At 41.2% G+C, this 27635-nt stretch overlaps 1 protein-coding gene across 2 annotated transcripts in view; it reads right to left on the reverse strand.

Annotated features, from left to right (window-relative positions):
* The window catches only part of sema3aa (sema domain, immunoglobulin domain (Ig), short basic domain, secreted, (semaphorin) 3Aa), a 32655-nt gene extending 6581 nt beyond the window's left edge, over nucleotides 1–26074 (reverse strand). The window contains exons 1-11 of one of the 2 annotated variants that reach the window (XM_044186392.1): nucleotides 25372–26074; nucleotides 12490–12650; nucleotides 10967–11029; nucleotides 7274–7393; nucleotides 6277–6367; nucleotides 6064–6183; nucleotides 3795–3937; nucleotides 3529–3643; nucleotides 3364–3433; nucleotides 895–1039; nucleotides 465–684 (exon numbers count right to left, since the gene is read on the reverse strand). In XM_044186392.1, the coding sequence (XP_044042327.1) occupies nucleotides 465–684; nucleotides 895–1039; nucleotides 3364–3433; nucleotides 3529–3643; nucleotides 3795–3937; nucleotides 6064–6183; nucleotides 6277–6367; nucleotides 7274–7393; nucleotides 10967–11029; nucleotides 12490–12650; nucleotides 25372–25477 (1354 nt within the window). In that variant the 5' untranslated portion in view covers nucleotides 25478–26074. The remainder of the gene's footprint in view (nucleotides 1–464; nucleotides 685–894; nucleotides 1040–3363; nucleotides 3434–3528; nucleotides 3644–3794; nucleotides 3938–6063; nucleotides 6184–6276; nucleotides 6368–7273; nucleotides 7394–10966; nucleotides 11030–12489; nucleotides 12651–25371) is intronic. The other variant, XM_044186393.1, reaches the window with a different exon arrangement.
* Between the last annotated feature and the right edge of the window lie 1561 nt (nucleotides 26075–27635).

Consider the following 27635-nt stretch of genomic DNA (forward strand, 5'->3'; position numbering starts at 1 on the left):
ATTTAATTATGTAAACTTGCTTTATGGGTACTGTAAATAAAAAAAAAATACTGTTTGCAAAAAATAAAAATACAAAAAATAAAAAGAGCCAGCCTGCAAACAAAATTTCTTTCAGAGTAATTCTGGTGCATTATCAGAGCTAATTTTCTCCCCATTTTTCTATTCACATTTCTGAACTGCAGAAAGAAGACCTTGTCTACTGTATGGTGATCAGAGTCTTCAGTAAACAAAACAACTTTTGAGTGCATAGGGACATATAATCCACGTTAAAAATGTTTCTTTTTAGAGAAAATAGGTAAAAATGCTAATGATCAACCTTAAATACCATGGAACTGTGACTGAGTTCAATAATTTGTCAAAAATGTATGTCTAGGAAAGAAAAAGAAGCTTATTTAGAGGACCAGCCTGGCATGAAAAATACATGTTAAAGCACATAGTAAATGACAAAGAGATAAGTTGTGTACCTGTCCCGATGAACATGACATCATACTGTCCGTCCTCTGCCTCCACTCTGTCCACCACCAGCTGGGAGAACTGGTAGTCCACGTCTGTCCGCACCATGATGGGACGCCCGCCTATCGGGTGCACTGGGTTGTACATGGCTGGGTGACCCCTGGCGAAGGTGATGACATCATCAGGGAGGTCTTTGGTGGAGTCGAATCCCCCAAATGTCTTACTGGGGCACTGAGAATCAGACCAAAATGGCAGGCAGGTAAGTTTTTGATGATTTACAACATATGATTAATATTTCTTTATTTAATTTCTTTATCTGTATTAATAGAAAACACAAGTTCAAGAATGACAAGGTGTGTTATGTGTTTTCTGTGTGCCAATTTGACTTTATTGCTTGCAAAATCACTGCATTTATGGACAATTGTTTATGTGGAGACTCACAGTGCCAGGGCGGGGGTAAGGCACCCTCCCTTGGAAAGGCACCCACTGGTAGTTGGGTCCATCTCTGTGGGCGTAGGGACCCAGGAAAACCCTCCTGATGTCTGCCATGTTGTACATACACACCGCTGAGCCTTTAAAAATGTTACTGTGGAGAAAGAGAGAGAGAAATGTAGAAGGGGTGAGAGACAAAAAGTGAAATAGAGTTTAAGGATGAAGAGAGGGAGGGAGGGAGGGAGGGCGGGGCGGTGAAATAAAGAAAGATGACAGAGATAAACAAAAAGGATTCATAAACAATCGGTCATAAGACAGGGATTAGGAGCTTGTGAAATACTGAAGAAAGACAACAAAATGACCCTTCATCGCACAAAGACAGAGGGAAGCAAGGTTGTCATTACCTAAGTATAGGAATGACAGATTGGAACTTCACTCTGATTGCTTCCAGTCTCTTGAGAACAGACAGGAATTTGGGCACACCACCAACAAAACAGGAGACCTGGTTCAGAACATATTTGAAATCCCCTCCAATATTTTGCGAGTGCTCGACCCAGATGGGTGGATTTTGCTTTCACTAGCCAGGATGAGGGCCAAAGCAGGAAAGGTCAATCAATCATGCATAAAAAGAGGGAATGATGTGGATTTTATTTCAATTCATGATCTGTCCCAGGTCATCCAGCGATTTGAGCTGTGACTCATTAAAGTGGAGAATTTGTGAGTTTCACAGGAATATTCCATGATATATATTCCAAAAGAGTTATTAAAAGATTCCTGTGGAGATTGTGACAAAGTAAGCTGCCTGATTAAATCTCTGAGCACCATCAAGAACATTGGCCTCTGACCACATATAAGGGGGATCTGATTCACATTTTTATAGATTTGTAATTATTTGCTTGTAGGTTTGATGACGAAATATTCTCATGTTCAATCATCAGCTTTTTGTCACTTTTTACAGATTTTAATTTGGACAGCAAGTCATTCGCAGGAACCAAATGCTTCAATGAGATTGGGGATGTCCTTTGTCTTGCTGACTGCAATGGGAAGTTGTATCAGACTAATTAGGGATGTGGCTGGCATACACACACAACTGACAGTACTCACTAAAGCATGGAAGATGAATGGATTAGCATTTGAAAATGTTAATTACAGAGAAATTCAATTAACTCCAAGGGCAAAAAAAAGACACTTCAATATCTATGCTTAAGCAGAAGGGCGAACACGTGTTTGTGCAGATACACACAGTTTGAGAGAGAGGCACACAAATTCAGTCAACCCCACAAAAATGCACTTACACACACAAATAAGGGCACAATCAAACATTGATCTGTCAGTGGCAGCTTCTTTGTGCCTCATTAAGTAGTGATATTAAACGCTGGTCTCTCTGAATCTCTGCTCTATTCATCTCTGAAAACCGGCCACTTAGAAAACCAATTTAACCACTCTAATTCCTCAATGCCCCATAATTGAATTTTAAAGCGCGCATGTGTGTATGTGTGTGAGTCCAAGCACACATGTGGGTACGTAGGTGTACGCCCACCACCGCGCACCAACCTCTTGCTCTGAATACATTCCAGAAAGCTGAGAAAAGCCATACGGGTCGAGTGATGCAAGGCGCCTGTCAGTATGCGTTAGCTTGCGCGGCCATTCTATTCAGCCTGTCTTATCATTAGCGGTGATTGATGGTGAAGTGTTTGTCCTCCTTTCAAAGCGAGTCAGAGACACTACTGGACACAAAATACCCTCTCCTCCTTCCCAAATGCAAATTCATCATCATCATGATAAGTGCCACCATCTGTGCCATTTCAACTCACTTATCTGCCTTGTCTCATGCCTTCACCTCTTCGAATGCTTCAATAGAGCCACACTAGGCCTCTGAATCACCCATTCAAGGCTGGGGCGGCGGCCAGGGGAGAGACATGCGTTCCTGCTGAGTGAATATCGTGTTTCTCTTGCTCCCTCCTGCTCCATAATCTGATTTCCCTACAAGCCTCTGCCAAGGTTTCAATGAAAAAGGGGACAGATAGTGGGGAATGGGGGGAATCGACTAAAAGCAATCTCCAATCTGAGACGTGGGGAGGGGAACCATACGAGGGGAATGCAACCATAAGACACCTGTAAGTGGATTATGGGACGGGGAGCGCTGTCTGGGAATTTGACAGGGGCACGCTTAGTTGCTCGCATCCTGCCGTGTCATTTAAAAAGGTTAGGAAATTACAGATAAAGGGATGGAATAAAGGATGTAAAAAGGAAGAATTCTTGAAATGAAATAAGAAGCGTGTGTCTTTTTCAAATACAGAGGAAATAACTTGTCCAGGATGCTTGCCCGTTGAATATGTATCAGCTCCTTCTGATCTCCTAGCAGCAAATCAACAAAACAAATATGATACTACCAGCATCTGTCAAGCTATTTGAGAATTTGAGCCTTTGCACGCACATTTCGGAGGTCATCATTAAAAGATCTGGACAGGTCTGTACCTGGATGTGGTGAATACAGCGTAGATAACTGGATTCTTTGGGTCCTTGGAGCTCATGAGAAACACATCCTCTGAAAATACAAAGCAACAATGGGTGAAGGTAAGGTTTTTCAGCAGTCTGTGAGGTCGACTTTTCTTCATATATAAATAAAGAATACACACTCACGTAGCTCATCAAAGTGTGTATCAATGCCGTTGACCCCGGGCACTGAACACATTAGCCGGGCTTTGAGGAAAGTGGTCCACTTGTTCACCAGACTCCTGTGACCTCCCATGTCATTCTGTATTACAACCACAAAAAAACACCAATACATTTCTGCAAACGCTGACATGTAGTTATTTCTGTAAGACCATGCAGATATGTAAGAAGAAGCGTGTCCATTGCTTAGAAGTAAACTATGATAAAGGTTTTGTTTGTGTGTGTGTTGTTACCTTACACAGTTGTCCTATCCTGGCGATGGTAGCCTTGCCAGTGTGCTCTCCGTCCATGGCGTTCTCTTTGAAAAACAGGAAGATCTTGTCGTCTTCAGGGTTGTCACTTTCTGGGATCAAGTTTACACCTATGAACCTGGGGTCTAGAGGAAAAAAAGAAAATGAATGAAGCACAGAAACAACATTGTACACAGTAAAATATGCACACATTTGTTCATAAACACTTGAATCACACACACCCCTACACAAATGTAATTTTACAATCCAACCTCTGCCCCAATGACAATCCTTTCACCCCTATTTTACACCTCTGAAATTAATCCCCCATGATATTCTCCAGTCACAGCTCAGTAATAACAGCCCTTCACTTTACACCCTGGTGTTACAGTATCTGACTTTACCCCAAGCAAGCGCTCCAAGTCCAAATCCCACATAACCCCTGTCTCTAGACCACATCCTCACAAACACACATGGCTCCGATTGTCCCGGGTAACACTTGAATAAATTTATCTCGACTTTAAGCACGAGAAGAAACAAAAAGCTAAACGGGGTGAGCCGAGGCCTTAGGGCTGAGATATCTCTTGACTTAAAGGGGGCAGAAGGACTGAGGAAAAGTGGCCGCAGTCACTGAGGCGTCGTCACGCGTAAAACGAGCCTGTGTCTAAAAGCTCGGGGGTTAGCTGCAGAGAAACAAGCAGTGCCATGTTACGCCTCCGTGGCCGTTCAGGATATAGAGTAGCTGTGAAAAAGACGAGTGTGGCCAAAGTGGGAAGCAGATTTATAAGCGCTGTGCGGGTGCGAGACCTCTGGTATGAATCATGTGTACCCCACACGCTTCATACCTCTATTTTGAATATGTGCCATTAAATCTACACGTTCATAAATTCAACGTCGCATGCACTCGCATACAAAAACAGGCTTCTGCTGGTGTTACCAACCATTAAGCTCATACAATTCATTACAGTTAATTCTCAACAAAAGGCTACTTTATTCAGTAGAGGTCTAATCCAAACTCAGTGTTGAGTGTGAGGGCATTAAAGGGTGAAGAGATATGTAAATAAACTGCATGAATCAAGACCAGCAAAGCCAAAGCTACCGTTTAACCCTAGATCTTTTTCCCTTTTTAGAATCGACTGCTATTAAGGATTCATTCCCAGGTTTCTCTCTTGTTACATTTGAGTGCCATGTAACCTTGTTGATAAGGGCTCAAAAGAATATCCCCATCCCAGTAATCCATGCAATTACAATCCCCTCTTTGTGGAGAAGGAGTTGGATTTTGCTAGGCCTAATGGATACAATCCCCAGGCGTATTTGTTTGAACAAGGTGAAAGATCGATGGGGATTAATGCGGTAACAATGACTTCTCCCTTTTAAATCGCTCTTTATTAATATGTCACAGTAATCAGCACTGCAGAGAACAGTGTTTGTGATTTTTGATGGTGCTGGAAGAGGGAGGGGGTGGTTGAGGGGAACTGAGAGGAATTTGACTCCACTACAGGAAAACAGCTGAGAGCGGATTAGTTCTGTGGGAAAGAAGGGAAAAAGGGATGGCACAGCTTGAGGGAAAGGTTCAAACTGACCTTTTGTGGTTCCCTAAGTCCTCCGCGGTGCCGAAAGATAGCCAGACAGACTGAACAGTCAATAACTCTCACTGCTGCGCTAATCTTACTAGCACAGGCAAATCCAGTGACTTTGTGAATGGGCTCTGATATCTGATGTCTACACATGAATGGAAATGATTGGAGACTTGAGGCTTGTGAGAGAATTTAATGCTTCAAAGTCCATTGAAAAGCTTAATGATAGTCTTTCTCCAAAACTGGCCAATGACAAGGGTTTACGTCCACCTTCTAGTGAATTGTTGACGTTTATGTAGGCCACGAGTGTCCAGTTTTACTTTAATAGTAAAGTTTGTTGGAGTTTGTGAGGTTTGAAAATGTATGTTATGTGGTTTGAGCAGTCTGAACACTATTAGCTTCTACTGTAAGCTTGTAGATGCAAATGGCCTCTTAAAATACCCAGGAAAGGCAACACATTTGAGTTGACTAGAGTGACAAAACCCAGTATAATACATTATGATATTAAATTACACTTCTGCATCTCTAGGAGAACATAAACAACTTTTTTTTTCCATGAAGAAAAACTAGATCATACAAACACACAGCAACTTTTTTTCAGGAAAATGCATTCCTTTGGGAGTAAACTTCTGTTTTTTCGTCTGTCATCTTCACATGCTATTAAAACCTTTTTTTTTTTTCTTTTTTTTTTATACCATTCAGCCATCTTGAATCATGCTGCTCTGTTCTGATTGGATGATGATCTCCCAGGGTACGGAAAATAGCGAAGTCCCTTCCCATGAAATCAGCAGATGTGCCAGAGTACAGCTCTCCATCTGCCAGTGAGAAAAGTATAGTTAGGAACAAATGACCAGTTCTGAAATGAATGTACACTTCCTGGAACTAATCAAGGCAGAGATCAAACTCACCAATCAGAAGTGAGGCTGAGAGCATTTTGGGGTCGTAGGGGCTTTTCCCGCGGCCGTTCTCGAAATGTGAGGCCAGTCGAAAGATGTTGTCCTGTGGTGGAAAGGGTCAAAGTTCAAAATGAGGCCAGTGAAAGCCACATTAAGCCGGGCTAAAGGTACACTTATAGTCTGTGTTTCAAATTACACCAAATTCTCATTATAGCACACTGCTTTAGGGATGGGATGCACCAGCCAGACATGAGCAATAAGATTTTTTTTACACTGCTGACTTGTTCTGCTTTGGTTACAGATCAACAATAGTGTCTGCAACTGTGAAACAAAAAGGAATAATGGGGAATAAAGTGGGATCATGCAGCAAATGCACAGCTCACACTCAGACTCTTTAAATATATAAAAAAGAAAAGTCCCAAAAGAGAGACCGAATTTACTAAGTTTTCTTTCTTTTCTTTATTATGGACCAAAAATACTCTAAAGTCAAGTTAACTAATGCAGGGTCTGCTACACTCAAAACCTGCATGGTGCAAACAGTCCCCATTGTCGAACTGCAGAACCCATGCTGGTACATTGATTAACCTGTAGACCTTTATCAAGATGACTGATTAAACTTTTATGTAGGGCAGAGGTTGTTTAATTTCCGACGGCTGAAGTCGAACCATGTAGTGATCACTTTTTTCCATTTCTTTACACAAAAGAAAACATTGATGAGAAGATAATCAATGAAGGGAATGATTACTGCTGTACTGGGCAGAAAAATGTGTGTGTGTGTGTGTGTATGAGCATATACTTAGCGCAGCAGCTGTGCACAAATTCTTTTAAGGGGAAACAATATTGGACTTTCTCTCTCATTAGTTTACTACAGCACTGGTGTCACATTTCACGACTCATTACTGAATGCTCATTTGAGATCTAAATGACGTTTTGCATATATATAACTGATTAAACATGTAGAACCCCCCCAACATTTGGTGAAACAACATTAATGCATCCAATGTATCACCTCTGCCCTCTTGCCCATTTCCAGAAAAGCACAGATGGGGTGGAAGGCTCCTGTGCCACAGATGTACAGATGGGTCTGGTTGTAGGGTTGTAGGACCCGGATGAAGTTATTACACTCTTTCTGGAAAAGGAATGAGACAAAGAACATCAAAACCCCAACCAATGTATAATTTTATACAGTGAGACATACAGCTGGCAAAGAGATTTAAATGCATTGTGTGTATTCAATATCAGTCTCTGTTTATGTAGTAATCCTACCAGCATAGTATATTATATAGCCTTGTAAAGCATGTGAAACTTTTGGGATTTTTATGAAAAAGACTGCATGTGTTAGTATTAACATCGAAATAGCCAATTCCCTCCTCCTTCTCATAAAGTTTGAATTAAGTTTGATCCTTTATGAAAATAATGCTGCCACTTTTAATAGAGAAAAGCCCTGATGTGATTCAATTGAAAATAGAGACTATACAAAACAGAGAATATTGGAGAAGAAAGAGAAGCTCTGCTGGAATTTCCTTTAATGTAGGGACTTTCCAGTTGGTTTGGAAAAGACTTGCTGTATGAAACTGAGTCTCCTTCAAGGAAATCCCACCTGGAAGTCAAATCAGGCAAATCTACCTCAGATCTTTAATGATCCATATGTTTGAATTTACTGAGGATATTTTGGTTGGCTCTCCAGCACATGTTGATAGTCCCAGTGGTGTGAGACTGTTTATCAGAGTGCTAATCAACGGGATTGGTTAATGTGGGAGGGTTATTAGCAGCCTTGAGGAGTTGATTTGGGCACATGTGTTTAAAAGATTAGACTGGGGTTTACCTTATTATAAATACATGCTGAATATCCACCTAACAAATAAGTACACGATTGCTTGGGGATTTGGAAACGCAGCACACACATCACATCACAGGTAGACAGCCAAATTATACTTCTTTCTTCCTCCCTTTAACACATGTATCACTTCAGGCTTCTAAACCTCACTGACATTTCAGTTTGATGATTTGATGAAGTCCCTCATATGAGACATAAATGGATACGAGGCTTCACTAAGTTCAGGTTGGAGTGATGACATTTTCCAGTGCAACATCAAATTGACTCTGGGATCACACACTGCAAACCTTTTCCAAAAAACAGAATTTCCTGCTATTATTCAAAAAGGCAGAAACTCATGTTTAAGCTCTGACTCTTTCTCCTCCTCACTAATCTGCTTAAAGGAATAGTTGGACATTTTGAGAAATATAGAGACTTAGATGAGAAGATATATGTTCGTTCAATATAAAGCTGGAGCTAGCAGCCTGTTGGCTCACCTTAGCATAAAGAATGAAAGAGGGGGAAACAGCTAGCCTGGCTCTGTCAGAAGGTAACAAAATCTGTCAACCAGCAAATCTATTTAATCTGTTGTATGGGGGTTATGTGCAGGACTATTTCTTGGCCGGGTGCAGTGACTTGCCCCCCATAAAAACACACATTTTTGTACTTCAGTTTCTGTATGATTAAACAAACAAGATATAGGAGATATAGGTAGAGTGTGTTACCTTTGGACGGCACCAAGCTAGCTGTTTCCAGTCTTTATGCTAAGCTACGCTAACTGGCTGCTAGCTACAGCTTCAAATTGAACGTACAGACATGAGAGTGGTATCAATGTTCTCGTCTAACTCGTAAGAAAACAAAACAAAGCATATTTACCCAAATGTCCCAAGAACTAGTTCTTTAATATGAAATCTGATTTTATCTTGATGTCAAGATCTTGACTTACTTTTGTTATGTATAATACACATCATGTTATACTGTAGCATGGTAGTAGTTTATAACTGAGCACATTCAAGCACTACACAAATTTCAACTGCGCATGTTATCATTAACCCACTATCCCAACAACGTTCGCACATTTCAGCCACAAGACTATTGCTGAGTTCACAGAGGAAACTAAACTTGCATGATGTCTCGTGGCTGACCTCAACCCTGCACGTCTCTGTGTCTATGTGACTGTGTAACTTAATGACTTTACCCTCTGTGTTTCCTACTGTTGAACAGCGAGAGCACATGTCCCCCCACATCATTCTCACGCTCTTATTATATGCATTTCACCAACTCCTATAATCTCCCCTCCAATGTCAGCTCTGTTTAGGATTTTACATGGCTGTCTTCAAGTTAGACTCATTAGCTATGTGGTAGGTAGGTTGCACCTAAACACTGACAGACGTTATGCAAGTCACTCAAACATGCAGCTGTCTTGCCCCCAGGTGAAAAATGGTTTCCCTGATCACAAACCATGTCATTATGTGGAAACCACAACACCCACAGAGGATAAATGAGTCATTATGGGATAAAAATTAATGACTCCCTTTGGACTGGGTATTGATAAAGACTTTCCATGGGAAAAATGGGTGGACAGATTTGTATGTGGGTTTGCATATATTTGGATGAGATGAGTGAATTTTGAGATTATGCTGAGGTCTCTAATTGAATATGGAAAATGCATTGGAAATGTAGGATAACTTTGGACTATTATTTTTCCTTTAATATCTGTAATAACTGGAAATAATCAGAAATGACATCAGGCAGTTCTGCAAAATTGTGAATCCAGTATCTGAACCCTTTGTTCACCCAATCAAATGCAACAACCTGGACAATGTTATACACTTATCCTGCCAAGAAGAATGATACAGCCATCAGGCATTTTGGAGGGGGGCAGCTGTTACATTTGTTCTGCGGCTGTATATTGTGGTTTAGAGAAATGCATCACTTTGGGAGCTGTGAATGCTTTAGTAATGTCCTAATCAAGGCCTCTCCATGCTGCACTCCGTCTCTGCTCTCACCGCCTCATTTTCAAGGGTAAACATTTTCACAGCACGCAAATACCTCATCATTGTGTTTTGTGTGTTTTTGTGCTGCCAGAACACATTCTCTTTCCACTGTGTGAGGGAGCGAAGGTGTAGTGTTGCTTGTGTGGTTGCGACTTTGTGTTTGTGCAAGAAGCTCAAAAAGCTGGTGGTGAAGCTCTGTGATTTGAAAGGACAACGTAATTCTGGATAATCCTAAAACCCTGCAGCCGTTGCACTCTAGACTCATCCAGCCATGAAATTAAGATTAGATACAACCTCCCCAAACAGCAACACAAAGACAACACACACTTCCACCATCGTGCACACAAACAAAGCTGGTGGCATATAGTATGTGTTCAGCAAACTTGTGCAGAATGGCACATGTGAACTAACACACTGCTCCAGATAACGAGAACTCAAACAATACGCTCCCACATAAATATGCACATATGCGCACACTCCGAGGCACATACATAAACATACTCCCAACAGCAGCAAATAACCTCTGAGGTAATACGTCATTGTCCTCATGCTATTGAGACACTGTGTACCTTACTGTAACCAAACAACTGTCATACAGTGTGTTTAATTCTGGGTGTCAGTGTACAGTGTGCACAGAGGTGAGATGGAACATGGCTATGTACTATCATTTTTATCTGAGCTAATTTCCTTCCTCTACAATGCTCTTGTATGGGTGCTGGATCCAGGCACTTCTTCTATGCTGTATTGTTGCGACCAAAAACAGGCATCCCAGAGAAATTTGAAGAATTACATGGAACTATGCAGGACAACCATATAATTTGTGTAACAATAGAAGCAAAAATTGTAGGGAAGAGCTCAAATGATTATGCCATCATGAGTGTGGACTTACCCCAAGGTCTTTCCCTGCCCACTTGCATTCATCCCTCTTAGAGGGGGTGGCAGGCCACGCAATCTGTGCAAATGAGAGAAAAACAAAGTCATATTATGTTGGAGGTGGAGAGGAGAGATTTACATGTTGTTTCATGAAACAGAGAAGGCAGTGAGTCAATGCAGTGAATCAGAGGAAATCAAGATTCTTGTAATTCCAGGAGAATGACTTTGGATTTGTCATATTTTATATTCACAATTCCTAGTTTACTCACTTCCTTATTTCCCTCTATATCCCTGGTCATACCATCAGTGTTGCATGTACATATGATATAAGGGATGGCATTTTAAACAGTATAATGACTGCATAAAAGTGGAGAAGAAAAAGGGTTAATGAAAATGGGAAGCAACAAACTGGGTTAAAAATTGTGCCGTGTTTATGTGAAATTAAAAAAGATACAGTATCTAGGAATATGTAGGAATATTACCCTCTACATTGCACCTGCTGTGTTGATGTAGACATTTTATATAGTCTAAATATGGGTTCTGGTTCAAATTATGGCATTTAAAAAGTTAACTCCTTTTTACAGTTCAAATCCTGAGCATATGGTTGTGCTTTTCACTTCAAATATGAAGAGAAAGCAGGCTTTTGCTACTTTGTTTTGGAATAGATAGGATTCATTGTGAAATAAATGATGGCTTTGTACTGTCCTTAAGGCAAATCCATCTGTGGCCCCTGGTGTCACGTGAATTATAAACACACATGGTGCATACAAGTGTGCATGTGTGAGCTGTAATGAGTAAGGGAATGATTATATACTCAAACATTGAGTGTGACTGGGCTAACTTTTTTGCTGGTGGCCACACAGATGTGGATGGACAGAGGAAATGAATGCACACGCATGTCCATGCATTATTATGCCCACACAATACACACACATTCCTCATTCTATTCCTAGACTTTATCTCCTCTCTAATTCAGCTGAGTTTACCTCTCTTGGGAATCTGTGTTGCACATTTCAGAGTAATTACATTAGATTTGCTTAATCACTGCTTTTTGGCCTTTATCTTATAATGACGCAAAGATCAGAACAAAAGAGCAAAAAAGAAAAAAAAATACACATTCAAGCCAAGGGCAAAGAGAATTCGGAGACACACTCTCTCTTTGCACTGACTATGTATTTTTCAACACTTTCATTCTCCTGCTCAGCTTTCTGCAGCCTGCAGGCAAATCTGTGTCAGTCTTGTGTGTCTATGATAGCAGCCCGAATCAGATAAAAAGACTGTTAACCTAGTCCAGGTGGAGTAATGGAATTATGGACAGCCATGTCTGGACCAAGACAGACAGTGGGAGGGATGAAGGGAGGAGAAAAAGAGATGGACTGTAATGGACTCCAGAGGGAGCAGCAGGGAGGGAAGAGAAAGGAAGAGCTCAAATAACACCCCACAACCTGGACCAAAAGAGCATGACTGCAACTCTCACACAAACCTATAAAATATTCCCACACTGTAACCAAACTAAAGTTGAATACATGTGAATTTTACCATTTTGTTGTCTCTGTTGATGTTGACAAGGTCGAATGAGAAGATGTGGTCCTCGGCTCCAACCAATAGTCTCCCTCGCTCTTCATCCAATCGGAAAGTGTCGTAGCTCGAGCTGTTGGCCAAGCCATCGAAGGTGACAAGGTTACTGGACTCTAACATCTCTGGAAGAGAAGGAGAAGAAAGAGCTGGTGTTGATCATGTATGGGACAATTTATGGGAATTGCTGATAAAAGGTCGATAAACGAACAGTTTGAAAATGAGGAAATAAACCCCACATTTATACAGTTCAAAACACCACAGCACTTGCAAAAAAGTGAAGTTAGTAACTAAAAGTGTGGACTACGTGCAAAGGAATGGTGTAAAAAAAAACAAAAAACATTTGCAGCAAAAAAGAGAGAGGCATGAGTCAATAGCTTTAAATGTATTTGCATTGAAAAATAATCCGTCAAGAGCTTCCTCAATCAAGATGCCCTTTTGTATGAAATTAGTAACTTTTTTCATGTTTCCTTAATCGCTTTTCCACACACACATTTGCACACACATACATACAGACACACGTCAGTCAGGTATACCGTGAGACATTTGAAGTGAACACAGCATGTCCCAATCAGGGACACAGTTCAGACTGTTCAGCCCTGTGATTGGTTGAATAATTCATATGGAGTCACGGCCAGGGGAGACACTGTGTGAGTAAGTCAGTATGTGTGGGTGTGTGTGGCGTGTAGCTGTAAATGGGTTATTATGTAAATCAACATTGAAGAGTGTGTGACTGCACATGGATTTCCGCATGGTGTTGCATTCAGGTGTACAAAGTCCTTAAGTATATACTAACAATATGCAGCCGAACTAAATGAAAACCAGACTTTACGTATGGGCAGAAGTCTAGCCAGACCTCGGACAGTCAGTTAACGTTTAACCAACAAAGATGAGTTCCATCAACTCTGACTTCAGCTGTCACAATAATAGCATTATATTAACAAAGAACCACACTCCCTTCCTGCGACCAAGTTAACCCCCTGATTGAATTTAGTTTCAGTGAACCTCATATGCCACAGCACAAGTAAGACAAAATAGTTAATTTATATTAGTTATAGTGTAACTAGTAATGCTTCAATGATCATGGGAATCTATGAAAGATCTAGAATATATATCTTATATACTGTATATAGCTGTTTCTGTTTATCAACAGAAAATTAATCGGCAACCATTTCGATGATTGATTAATCGCTTTAGTCAATTATCAAGTAAAAATACCAAACATTCTCTAGTTCCTGCTTTCTAAAATCTGAGGATTTGCTGTGTGTCTCTGTTTTATATTTGAATATGTTTATATAACATATTTATATGTGAGTACCTTGGTCTGGGATATTGTAACAGGCCTTTTCACTATTTTCCGACATTTTGTAGACTAAGCAAATAATCAAGTAATTGAAAAAGATAAGCCATAGATTAAACAATAATCAAAATGATCATTAGTTGCAGCCCTAATTAAAACAGTATTAAAATCACCACCACTATTAATACTATGGTATATAAAGACACTTCATTAGTTACTTTTATTTTTTATATATCATTTAATTACTACATCTTTCTATTATGGAGAGCCCAAGCTGACCAAATGCCTATAAAAATATCTATCCTTAATTATAATTAAGAACAAAACAATGGAATATTTTTAGCTAATTCAATTAATGTGCAATTTGTCAATCATGAGTAGCCCGTTCTTGCTCATACAGTGTAGGTTTCTCTAATTACAATTACAATTAAATGAAGAGAAATTGAATTAACCCCTTAACCATCTGCCTCTAATTGGTTCACTGGATACATAACATGTGCTCTATATTTGCATCACAGGTACAGGCTTCTAATACATCAGCCTCACTATCACACTACATCATCCATCATCATCAGTGTCACCATTAAGCACGGACACACGCAGGCACACAATATAGAAACCAGCACAAGCACACATATAAGTACATATCTGTATATATATAGATATATATCTATATCTATATATATATATATATATCTATATCTATAGATATATATATATCTATATATATATCTATATATATATATATATATATATATATATATATATATATATATATATATATATATATATATATCTATATATATATATATATATATATATATATATATATATATACACACACATACACACACATACACACAGTCCGGTGGATTGTGATCTCCCTGCTCTTCCCACAAAGCTCTGATTGACGGGCTGCTATAGGAGCCATCTGCGCCCACTCACAGTGTGTAAGATCTTGGACATCTGTGTCTACATAAAAGAGGGGATTGATGGAAGGGGAGATGGAGGAAGTGGTGTGTCAGCCATGTCTGTGTATCGAGTACCAGTGGGGTGTATGAGGACTGAGAGGGAGTGGATGTCACCTAATAAAGACAGTTGCAGCTCATCTGCGTCAGTTGGATTTCGGTTTGAGGGTAAGTTTGAGGCTTAGGAAGTGGAGTGGGTGGATGTGGGCATGAATGGAGGTCTGTGGATGTGTGTTTGCGTGAGAATTTGTAGTGTACCACAGATGGGTTGAGCGTATGTGTGTGGGTTTCAGTGTGTGTGTAGGTATCTTTTTTCTACACTGGCCATTCCATGCACACCAACATCCTGGCATTCACATTTATACACACTCGTAAATCTGCTACCATGAGAAAGCAATGCTACAATACTCAAATTATGATGACAAGAAATTAAATATTGAAGTTTAGAAGTGTCGTCAGAGCTATTTTGTTATCATGTGGTAGCCAATCAGATAGCCTCATATTCTCATTTTACCAATCAGACATGACATTGTAGGATCAGGAAATGAGTTAGAGGAGGAAAGCAAAGAAATGCGATTTCCAGTCGACAGAATGCCAGAGGAGGTCCTCTTATGTTCAGCTATGAAGTAACAGAAAGAGAAATGGATGTGGCTTGCAAAAAAATGGGAATGAAATGGAAAAATAAATAGTTTTAGGATACTGAAAGAATAGAAAAAAATAAAAAGGGAAGAAAGGAATGGCAGATATTAGGACACAAGGACAAACAGCCAATGAACAAACCAGAGGACAAACAACAATATCAATATTTTCCCTGTTTCTACTTAGGAGAGATTTTGTCAACTCTTCTTCACTGCCATCTTGGCTCGATATGAGACAACCTGTATCATCTGAAAGTGAGAGCCTGGAGCTGAACCCAGGAGCCGATAATGTGGTCTAAAATGGCAGCCTCCGAGGTCCGTCACGAAAGGTTTCCCCCAGATGGACCAGAGAAGAAAAACACACGAGCATATTTCAACATGTGGCAATCTCTGACAAAGACATGGTGGCCCGCACACACAAATACACACAGAGAGGCTTTATCTGAGCTGGGATCGACTGTGGTTTGGAGAATTGGAGGAACTGGGTGTGAGCACCTAAGGACCTCCAATCTAAACACAGACACGCTCGTTTGGAAATGAGAGCAGGGGCAGATACAGCACCGCTCATACAAAATATAGTAACCAAGCTAAAGACAAGCACATTCAGTTAACATATACATAGAATAACACACACACACACACACACACACACACACACAGATGCACACATACTTCTTCCCAGACTAAGTTGTAATCCAATCAGTATTTCTGCTTATGCAGCATGAACTAGTGGAACAGTGAGTGCACTCAGCAGCTTCCACCTCTAACATACTCCCTGGCCGCGGACCCCCCAACATAGACACACACAGACACATTAAAACACACCTCCTCTCATGTATGTGTGTGCATTACACATGCCACGCGTCCCCTCACCACACACAGTCTGCTTACACTAGCCACTGGATACACGGACACATTTAAACATATACTCGTGTGCATGCATTCCACTCACTTCACACACATACACATGGCTACACACACTCTGTTCAGCCTCCGCTCCCCACTTCCATTCCACTTTCTCTGGTTGCACACATCTGTCTGCTCTTTTTCACTCGCACATTCTGTCTTTTATACATTAAAGTACACACATCCAGGCACAGTGACCTATGCAAATAGATATGGTGAAGTCATTGCCTTAGCTCAATTTGTAGTTTAGTATTAACATATCGTTGAAAGATATTTCAGTTTTACCGTATGTTATATATCTACATATTTATATATATGTACTAACTACACTGAGGTTATATATGTCTATATTTTCATATTCACTCCATGCACAAACACACACTGACACGCCTTGAAACAGGCAAATACAAGCAATTCATTCAAATAAATGATTTGTCCCTCTGCCATACTCCATTATGGAAAATAACCTGGCTCTTGTCTTAAAAAGCCCCAGGAAAAAAAAGAGCTACATTCAAAATTCAAGTGCAATTGTCTGTGGAGTACACTTCACTCCCCCATTCTCCAAACAGGCAGGCGTTTTAGACGCCTACATGCCACGCAATAGCAGAATAATGAAACCACATGAAAGAAAGGCGACAGGGCATTAAATTATGTTTATCTGAATGTGTGTATGCGCCGCTGTGTGAGTGTGTGTTTGAGTGACATGAAAAATAAAAGCCTGACAGAGGAAAACACTTGACTGAGATTCAACAGATGGGAAATATTCCATTAAACTAATGCAACACTTTTCAAGTGTTTCTCTTATTCATATATACAGTGAAGGCTCAACAAGAGGAGATGGGGTTTTCGATATGTAAAAAAGTGTTCGGATGACACATTTTACTTGTTAATTTCCTGTTGTTGACACAGCTTTCTTTTTCTTCTGCTGTTGGCAGAAAGTAAGTGAACTAGACCCAACAGGTGTGTTTCTGTGGTTTGTCAGAGTGTGTAAGTCTGTGTCTGTGTATTACTAAAGAGCTACTCGATTGACAGGCAAGGGGGGGAAAAAAAGACAGTTTGAAAAGAAAATGAGAGTTCAAAAGGAACTGGCGCAGAGAATTACACATGTTTATCTTTTAAATACAAGGCTAGCTTCAGAAAACCAAAGACACACAGTACTGTAATATCTCCAGTGGTTTGGTTTGGCATGTCATTCTCTCTGTCTTTCCCAGCCCTGCCTCCGAATGCTTTCCTTTTTCTCTGTGTGTGGTGCGGTATACGTTTTGGTGCTCTCATGATGGCCTCGGCCACAAAACACAGGTGTCAGACGAAAAGACGAGACAGCCGCCTCGTGGAAATTTGCTGAGAGCTTTGCTTAACAAAGTGTTCAAATATTATCCTAAGCTCAAGGATATCCACACATGCCTCAAAAGTTCACCTCCCCGCTCTTTCTCTCTCCCTCCCTTTCTCTTTCTTTCTAAGCACAGTAGCAGGTGTGGGTTGGTTTCCATGGTGACCGTCTGTATAACACAACCTGGGCCATTGGATTTCTCATTCAGGTGCAGTTGAGTGACAGCTCTGACAGGAAATGTGCTACCTTAGATACAGTGCTGTGAACTCTACGATTAAGAAGAGCCCCCGTGTGTTTTCAAAAGAACATACAAAGTGTGCATGGACAAAGTGTGTGTTGACTGATTATTCATTACAACCACACTAAATATGTGAGATGATTGCTGTTGAAGCCATAGTGATATTACTTTGTAGAAAGAATGAGTGCGTTTTCTTTGATTCCAGTTCCAGAAACTTACTTTTCTATTTTTCAACCAAAGTGACTCATAGCCATAATTCGTAGTCAAGTACTGTATCTTATGGGACATTTTAATACCATATTCTGTCCTGTGAATTTGAGTATGTTCAACCATAGGATATGTATCACAAGGACTAACAAGGAACGTGACCGCATCCCAAACCACACAGAATCTATATGAGTAGTCCAAGTATGTGTTGAATTTCACCATGCCGCACCATTCATCTCTCTCAACCCAAATGCTGGACTTCCTCGTCACCGCACAACATTCCTGTTCTCCCTCGAGAGAAAGAGAAAGAGAGAGAGAGAGAGAGAGAGAGAGAGAGAGAGAGAGAGACAGACAGAGAGAGACAGACAGAGAGTGAGGAGGGATACCAAACACAAGAGCACAGTATACTAGAAGGGTTGACACGTTAGGAAAAGCAGAGAAAGCAACATTTTGAAGGATATAGTAGAGACAAAAAAATAGAAATCAAGGACAATGACAGCAAACTAAGACAGAAACATGAGTGCAGTAGAAAGGAAATGCACACATGTAACAAAAGCGGTTGAATATGGAACCATTTCATTAGTGTGTGTCTCCTCCTGTCATTGGACGGCTGGACCACAGAGAGCGGTTTTCCACCAGCGCTGTGACCACAGACGGCTAGAGGCCTGGCCATGCCTACCGCAGAAAGCCCACTCACACACCACTAAATGCTCACGGTATAACCAGGCTGCTCAGCCTCTCTGGTTCTTATTACTTTAAAGGAAAACACACAGACATGGACACACTTGCAAATATACACATTCGCTTTTGTATGCAAATACAGTTACCGACACAAACTTGTTTGAATATGTACAAACAGGCAAAATGTGCCATGTGTATCCACGCACACACACACACACACACACACACACACACACACAAATCACAATATCACTCCTCTGCAAAGCTGTGCAGAGAGAGGGAGATAGTGCTATCGTGAGGCAGTTTGATGGATGGACTTTGAGAGGAACCAGGCTGTGGTTAGCGTGGTCATGTCTGGAGCCACTGCCTGTTAGTGCAGCCTGTCAGCTGTACCGTGTAGCTGAATGTCAGCGCTGCCATTTTATTAGAAATTAATGAGGCAAAGCTACAGATCATAAAATGTGTCCCAAGCAAACTGTGACAGCAAACACACTGATGCGACAGAGACACTCGAACACAAATCCACAGGCACAGATGCACATTTCAGCTCTGCACACCCTAATTTAAGGATCTCGTGTAACAAAATGCGGTTTCATATAATAAATGAATACAATGTCTGTATTTCATGAAATGCATTTGCACTGGAAAATGATAATCAACAAAATCCAAAGTACTAAAATTATATAATGTCAAGATTTATGTTTGCCAATTTTCCAATGTGGCAATGTAAAATACGACATTTGAGCAAAAGTGTTTTCAAAATCTTCCTCATTATATCTCATGCTGTTATTTATGACAGGAAGAGAGAAATAACAAGTCTAAGGGAAAGAAATAAAAAAAAATGACCTCACAGCAAATTTACTCTTAAATTACTGAGATTTTAAGGGACTGGTATTTCAAGTTGACCTTCAATTTTGACATTAAAAACCATCAGAGTGGTAGCGGTGTCTATAATTATTATAAATCACTGCACATCCTTAATTACATCAATCCTGTGCAAAAAAATCTCCTTTCTGTATGTATTTAACATTTCTGTTTGTCTGCCTCTCCACTTTCTTCGTCTTTGTGTCCGTCTGTTGTCTGTCAGTCCTTCAGTCTGTCTTTCTGCAGAGATGTCCCCCTCGTTTGTAACTCGACTCTGTTCAGATTGAATGGTGCACCCTTTCTCCATCTGACTGACAAGACTTAGCAGGTGGCGGGACCCATTCATACCCGCGGTTCAGCAATCTGCACCACGTTGTAACCCAAGCCTACATCCCAAACACAGATGCAAAGGCGCAGGATATTATTCCCGTGTGCATGCCCATACAGTGCTAATGTACACACAGACAAAAATGTACACTGAACATATGCAATTGCTGTGTGCACACATTAATCTTTGAGCAAACACACACTGCGCCAACAGTACCTCCTATTGTGGCCTATGAGCACACATCCAGATTGTTTTTGATAATCCTTTTCGTTTAAATAAAATTTTCTAAAGCAAATAGCGCTGTAATTACGGAACATTTTATGATCACTGGGGAAATACATGACATTCTAAAACACACACCAACTTGGAAAGCAAACTACAGACGCATGCAACCGAAAGGTAATAAAACTCGCAAATTATATCCAGCTCTTTTGCCACATGGGGCAATGATAACATACTCTAATCGCTCCTCCTGCATTCCTGTATTAGCTTAAATCACATACAATAAGATAGGTAAGATACAGTATGAAACAATCTATGATAATGAACAGTAGTATGCAAGTGTAAAATTGCAACAAAAACAAGTTATTTTTTTGTGACTTTATGAATGGCTTTTTGTTTTGCAAATGCGTTTGAGTCATTGCACAATTATCTGTGGGGCAATGAGTGTCAACATAAATACACACACACACACTTCATTAAACCATCTTTCTGCTCATGGACTTGGGTGATGGGAGCTTACCAAACACTGCGGTCAGGTATGTTAGTCAGTGTAAGGAAATGTAATATATTCAGATGTAACACAGGAGCATAGTTGAAAAGCAAACCACTGCAAAACATTGGCTTATGCTGTTGGAATGTGGCTGTAAAGATGAGGGTAATTTAGAGTTTGTGTGTGTGTGTATCCAAATAAGAGTTTAAAAGAAGGATAGCCAAAAGATATGTATCAACTGCAATCAAATCAAAAGTAGACCAGCAGGAAAAAAACAATTACAAACACACACACACACAGCGTACTTAAAGATTGTACTTAGGGTTTGCGGTGTTGTGGTTCCTTGAGATGCGATTGAGCCGCAGGAGAGGGAGGAGGGGGTAGGAAGAAAAGAACGATGAGAAAGAGAGAGAGAGGGAGATGGAGGCAGACATCTCCAAAGTTGGCGCGTTCGGAGAACACCTTATCATTATCTACATCCGCTATGTCAGCCACAGCCCACAGAATGGACAGATACAACACAGAGAAACAGAGAGCAAGAGAGAGAGAGACTCATTCACATATAAAAGAATGAATAAGATACATTGATAAACCAACACACATGCAAACACCCACAAGCATACAACCAGTACATATTTTCATAGGCAGGCACGCCCACACACAAACACACACGGACACACTCACACAGACGGGCTTATTATGGGGCTGAGTCCAGACTGTGTTGAGTGCGGTTCCACACCAAGTGTCTATTTTGAAGGCTTGTAAGCCAATTCCAGATTCCCTGTCTCTTTCCCAGTCTCGCTCTGTCTTGCCTCCTCAGTTCCACCCATCCAGTCAGCGTGGGGCGGCTGCGATGGCATTAAGAGGTCATACAGTAGGCTCCATAATTACCCACGCCAAGGGTAATTATCAGGTTGTTTAACGAGACCTTTTAAGTTTTCAAGTGCCGCCCTCTGGCTCCTTTTTAGGGATCACAATAGGGTCAAGTTTTGCAGTTTCATTGATCTCCCCCCACACTGTGTTTGTATTCACTGTGTGCTGTATGTGCATCAATTGACCTTTAGGGGTCAGTGTTCCTCCTGATGGCTACTTACAGTATGGATTGTGTTCAGGAATGTGATTGTGTGCAGGTATGCATTGATCCATGGGAGTGTATTATTGTTTTATCTTTGCAATCTATTTGGTTGCTGTATTGCAGTAGTGCAGCAGCAGCACTGAATAGTCTCAGTTGTGCAACACTGAAGCACTACGATCTAAGATGATGAATTCAATATGTTGACAGTTTGCTAGGCAAGGAATGAAGTATCACTTTTTAGGTGGAAATCAGGTTGCCAAAATTTTCCTTTAAATATTACAGAATATTGATTCTTTTAGTTGTTCGAACAAGTCAGCCTTTGATGAAATTATTTCAATACGTGCGATATCTCTGCTAAGCAAGATTATTTTAACTTGGACTTGAGTTTCACCTTATGCCTCCCTCTCCTTATGTTACTAGTCAAGGCGAGGAAAGTAAGAGCTATTCTAGTCTCAAGGAGAAGAGAAAATCATTAACTCTTGTGATCATAGTTCTGTCCCCATGAAGCCAGAGCCTTTCAGCTGACTGTCTAACTGACCCCACTGGGAAATCATTTACGCTGCACTTGCTGCGCCAGCCATCCCATGAGAGGTCATTTTATCTTCCTGCCTCATTCTACCTCTCAAACTGCTCACTCTGCAGTCGTTCGGCTGTCCTTTCCAGCACTCACTTTTTTCTGACTATCGGTCCCCGGAGGCGTGTCATCAGCACTCATTTGAGAATGATTTCATGGGACCCTGCTCACATGCTCCGTGTTTATTTGACTGCCCCAAATCACAGGCCCTTCTTGTTCTTGCGACTGTTCTACTCCTGGTCCTCCTTCCCTCTCTGCTCTTGTCATCATCTCACTCAAGGGCCCACTCTTTTGCTTGGCGCTTGTTTGACTGTCCTTCCCAGGAGGATTCCTCCTTGTCGTTTATTTGCCTTAATTACTATGCCGGCTTCGTGGACGGGGAGGGGATGAGTGACACTTCACTTAACGACCAGCCTCCCTTCCTTCTGCGTCGTCTACTGTATGTCTGCCAGCTCTTCCTTCATTAAAAGCAAATCCCCCCCCCCATGCCTCCACCCCTCTCTTCCACCCTCCATCCGCCACAGTGTGGGTGTTAACTGAGAATTGTCCCCTGACAGGCATCAAGAGAGCCATCAAACACCTGTGGGCCTGAGACACAAGCACAGACACTGGCGAGCAGTGACACACAAAGACAGTGGCACATGGTACACCCTGATGCCTTTACACCCTATGTTCACTCACACAATGACATGCATATATAAACACACACAACAGTGGAAGCCTACGGCAGTTTGCAATCACACATAATTATAAAAACACGGATTCAACAGCACAATAAAAGATACCGATTTGTGAGCTCATGCATACGTGCACACGCACAAAACCAGGTGTCTAATTATATGAGTGCACGCCAAACCTGACACATTCTTGCCTCGCTAAAACACACACAAGCTCACACACCGAGACACCACTTACAGTCTAAGGGGAGGAAATCACAAGAGAGGGTGTTGAGTCCTCACACCAAGACGTGGCAAGAACATTCACACACACACACGCACACATAAACAACGAGGCTTTGATGTACTTTTAGCAAAAATAATTGTACATCCACAAAAGTGCATCTATCATGACAGACTACTCTTTCCCAGCAGACCTGTTCTCTTGGTTTGACGATACACATCCATCACTCGCACAGTCAGTCAATGCAGACTTTGATGCTTGATGACATATCTCTTGTCTAGTATTGTTGTCAGCAACATGTTCACTTGTCAGACTGAACAGTGAAGAGGATCACAAAAGGGGGCAGGAGGGAACTATATTCACATTCTTTAAACAGATGGCTGCGTAAAGAAGGGATGACATTTTTCATGCCTAGAGGCTCGGTTTCGTGGGAACTGACATGATGGAACCCAGGGGATAAATGACTTGTGGCAGGTAAGTTCAACTGTGAGACTTTCCAGGTTTATTTTGTTCACGTGGTAAATGCATGTCATCACCCTTTAAAATGTTACACAGTGATATGCCAACCCCACCAAACCACAGTGCCATCAGGACACGCTGAAAAAGCTTATTAAATGTTAAAATACAAAAGTCATATGCATTTTTATTTTAGATTTAGAACACAAACAATCACCATAAACACTTGGGAGTTGAAAGGGTGATCAAGGAAAATATACTATACCAAAATTACAACTTGCACTCCATCTAAAGAATAAAGCATGTCATATAGCAGGCCTCTAAACATAAGTTATACCAAACGTCTCGGCTAAAGATAGAAAATGAATTAGAGTGACAAACATCACATTCGCCCCCTTCAAGATGGAAATTTGGTTTTCCCTCAACATAGATTGAAATTATCTGAGGAACCAAAGCTTTGGGTGACAGTCAAACACACAAGAGGACTATCAACCACACACTCGTGTTTTTTAGCTGCATAACGACGGCAAATCAGCCTGTTCATAAATTTTCAGAGGGCATGTTTTACGAGAGAAACAGGACTAAAATAAAGAATCGAGAGACCACACTCCCAGCCATATACTTTCGGGCATGTTTCAGGACAAAGAACCACAATAGCCTCCCTCACTGACATTAAAAAGCAAAAAAAAACCCTCCCAAAATATGCCAAAAATGTTGCCAGTTATTTCTAGCTGAGATGAAAAGTCTGCTATTACAAAGAGCCTGATTTAGTGTAGGGTGTGAGAGAGGAGACGAGACAGAGAGAGAGAGAGAGAGAGAGAGAGAGAGAGAGAGCGAGAGAGAGGAGGAGAGGAAGAACCGGCGCTCCGCAGTCTCCCCTCAAAATAACACAGGAGAGAGAATAACATGTTTGCTGTATACGTCAAAAACTTACACGTGCACGTTATAAAAAGACACACGAAACTCCCTCTCATTCTCTAGCAATACATTCTACTGCAAATAAATAATTTAATGCACACACATTAAACCGACATGCATATGTAGTTTTCCATTTAAACAAAACTCTACAACTGTTAGTTCAATTAGAATACAATAATGAGAAGTCGGGGAACCTGCATGGCCCCTTAAAGAAAGGCTCTGTGTCATGACCGAAGCAGAGTTTTTGGGACAGAAGCCATCAAAACAGAGGCTCTACTGCCTGTTCAGAGCACTTAACAGAGCTGTACAGTACTAGCAGAAGGGGACAGCACAAGGGGAAAATTGGTACAGGGGCCAATATATACATTTAACTCCAGGCAAGAGCCCTTCCTCTGCATATGGAACCAATCTGACTATTTCTAAGAAGAATAGTGAATTCCGAGAGACAGGCAGAGCGAGTGAGAAGGAAGGAGTGAGTTAATGGGAGAGAGGAATAAAGAAGGTTAAGCAGAGAGTTAGATGCAGTGTACTGACCAAGAGGGAAAAAGAGTGAATGAGAGAGACACAGAGGCAGAAATAGAAGAGGAAAAAGGGATATTCAACATAAGAAAGAATGGATGAAAAGAAAAGCATGAAAGAGCACCCATGGGCATGAAAAACGGACCAAACAAGCTAGTCTACGTTAAAAGCACCAGCAACTGTCGCGGTCCCATATATCCTGGAGTCAGGGGAGAACGGAGAATGGGCTTACCCTTGTATGACAGCTTTAGCCTGGGTACGTTGTGCTTGGGCTCAACACCTCTTCCCGGCTGCACCGCCCCGCACAGCAGCACTACAATCCCAAACAGGTAATCCATGGTGCTGGAGTGCTGCTGGCTGGCCTCCAGACCAGGGGGCACTCACACCCCGACCAGTGCCCAGAGATGAGTGTCTCCCACTAGGGTACGCCGAGCCTGGAGAGTCCCTCCACGCGAGCCCTGAAAGTGGAGGTTCCAGGGAGGGGGGAAAAATCCTGGTTGTGCTCCCCAGCTCAGTGTGCAGACTGTGGGGGTACTTCTGTAGTGTGAAGTGGGTGGAGGGGTGCCGCTCACATGGCTCCCCGTGTGGAGGTCCAGGCTTTATAGTCCCTTGGCTTATTTCTTCTCCCCCAGGTGAAGGCTCAGCAAGGCTTCAGCTTGGCGTGAATGAGATGAGAGGAAGTGTGAAGGTAAATCAGATTACTTATCCACAAAAGTAAGGCTATCCTTTTCTAGAGAATTCGTTTTTTTATCTCTTTCTGTCTTCTGGCTTCTTCTCTTTGAGCAGACACTCACAGCAACCCTCTAATCCTTGTGTGCGGCTCCACCAGACTGCGAGAGAGAGAGAGAGAAAGAGAGCGAGAGAGCTACACCATCCACGGGAAGAGAGGGGAGGGGAGCAAGAGCAGCTGAGAGAGAGAGAGTAGGAGAGTGCTGGTGAAAGAGAGAGAGAGGGGGGCGGGATGACTTGAGAGCAACGATGAAACCAGTATAGTGGATAGAAAGTATAGTGGATGATTAGGTTTTTATAGTTTTGTCTCTTCCGCGCATATTCCTTTTTTTCTTAGTCCTCAATTATCCATTTCCTTTATTCTAATATCTCTTACACCAAGACTCAAACAAGGCCTTCGTTGGGTTTAATACCCCTGTCAGTTTATGGTTGCATGGTCACCATGTTCTAAGACAGAGTTCAGACAAAAGATTAATAAATACATTTTATTTAATAAAGCAACGTTTCAACCTCACAGAGATCTGTAAGGATCTTTTGTCTTACTCCTGCCTTTAGTTTGTGTTTTTTGAGTCAGCACCTGTAAAACATTTTGGACAGTTTTTTCACCTTGTTAATGATTGGATCAATAAGTTTAGAGAACCAAGTCAAATGTCCTCCCGTATTTTGTTGTGCACCTTAGCAAGATTTCATTTTAAAAATACGGAAAGTGTTTTTGAGATTGAAAGTGCACTCTTGACCTTGGAAACAACAATTAACAAAAATATCTCACCACAAGGTCAATTTTTAGCTGTGACCCTATCACAGTCTCCCTCAGTAGAGTTTACCCAGTTGTCATGGAACTGTAGATATTAAACCTTTATTAAAACTTTATATTTTTTGAGCACTTTAAGGACTTCTCTTCTATGTTGGCTGATTTGTTAGATTTTGTTTGAGAAACAGCTCGAGTACAGACACTTTGTTTGAAAAAAAAAGTCATTAGAGGCTGACATTATATGTAAGAAGGAGTGATTTTTTTACATTGTGTCTTCAGGATTTTGACAGGAGGAGAGGAATTTATATGAAAACCGTCACAGTCCTGGGAAAAGTTGAGGGAATCAGGACCAGACAAGACAGAACAACAGTATCTAATTTCTACAACAGGCATATCATGTACACTCCAAGCCATGATAAAAAGTAGATTATAAAGATTACTTAAAAAGGTCTGTCTTTTGTTTAAAAAAAAAAACTTCCATATTAATTCCCCACATTTGTTTTCTTTTGAGTTCAGAATATTTATTTACATATTTTTCAGAGAGTTATGAGGAATATTGTGCATAAATTAAAAGTCACAATTTTCCCACAGAGAGTATAGCTTTTAAATGTGTGTTTCTGACTATCCAGATGAAACCTGCCGGTTAAGGGAAACACATGCTGGTAGTTAACCTGTATAGTCTGAGACGGATCCTGTATCTGTTTAAGTCATTCACATCAGCAAGGCAGGTCAACAACCCCCCCCTGCTAGCCCCTGCAGGTGTTTCTGTGTGTGTGTGAGTGGGAACCTCCTGCTTCCTCTCAGAGGGTGACATAGCAGTGATGAGGTGATAAAAGCTTTGATAAACAGGAGTGCTGATGTGTCAACTCACACACCTCAAGACACCAAAAGAAAACAACCTGAGAATTTGGCTGGTATAGTGACGTGGTGAGTGTGTGCTTGTGATATAAGGGTACCCTCATCCCCGCACTCCCACCGGTGCTTTGGGTAGGTAAACCATTGTTGCTGCATTGATA

The sequence above is a fragment of the Siniperca chuatsi genome, linkage group LG23 (assembly GCF_020085105.1).
Source record: "Siniperca chuatsi isolate FFG_IHB_CAS linkage group LG23, ASM2008510v1, whole genome shotgun sequence".
Taxonomy (NCBI): domain Eukaryota; kingdom Metazoa; phylum Chordata; class Actinopteri; order Centrarchiformes; family Sinipercidae; genus Siniperca; species Siniperca chuatsi.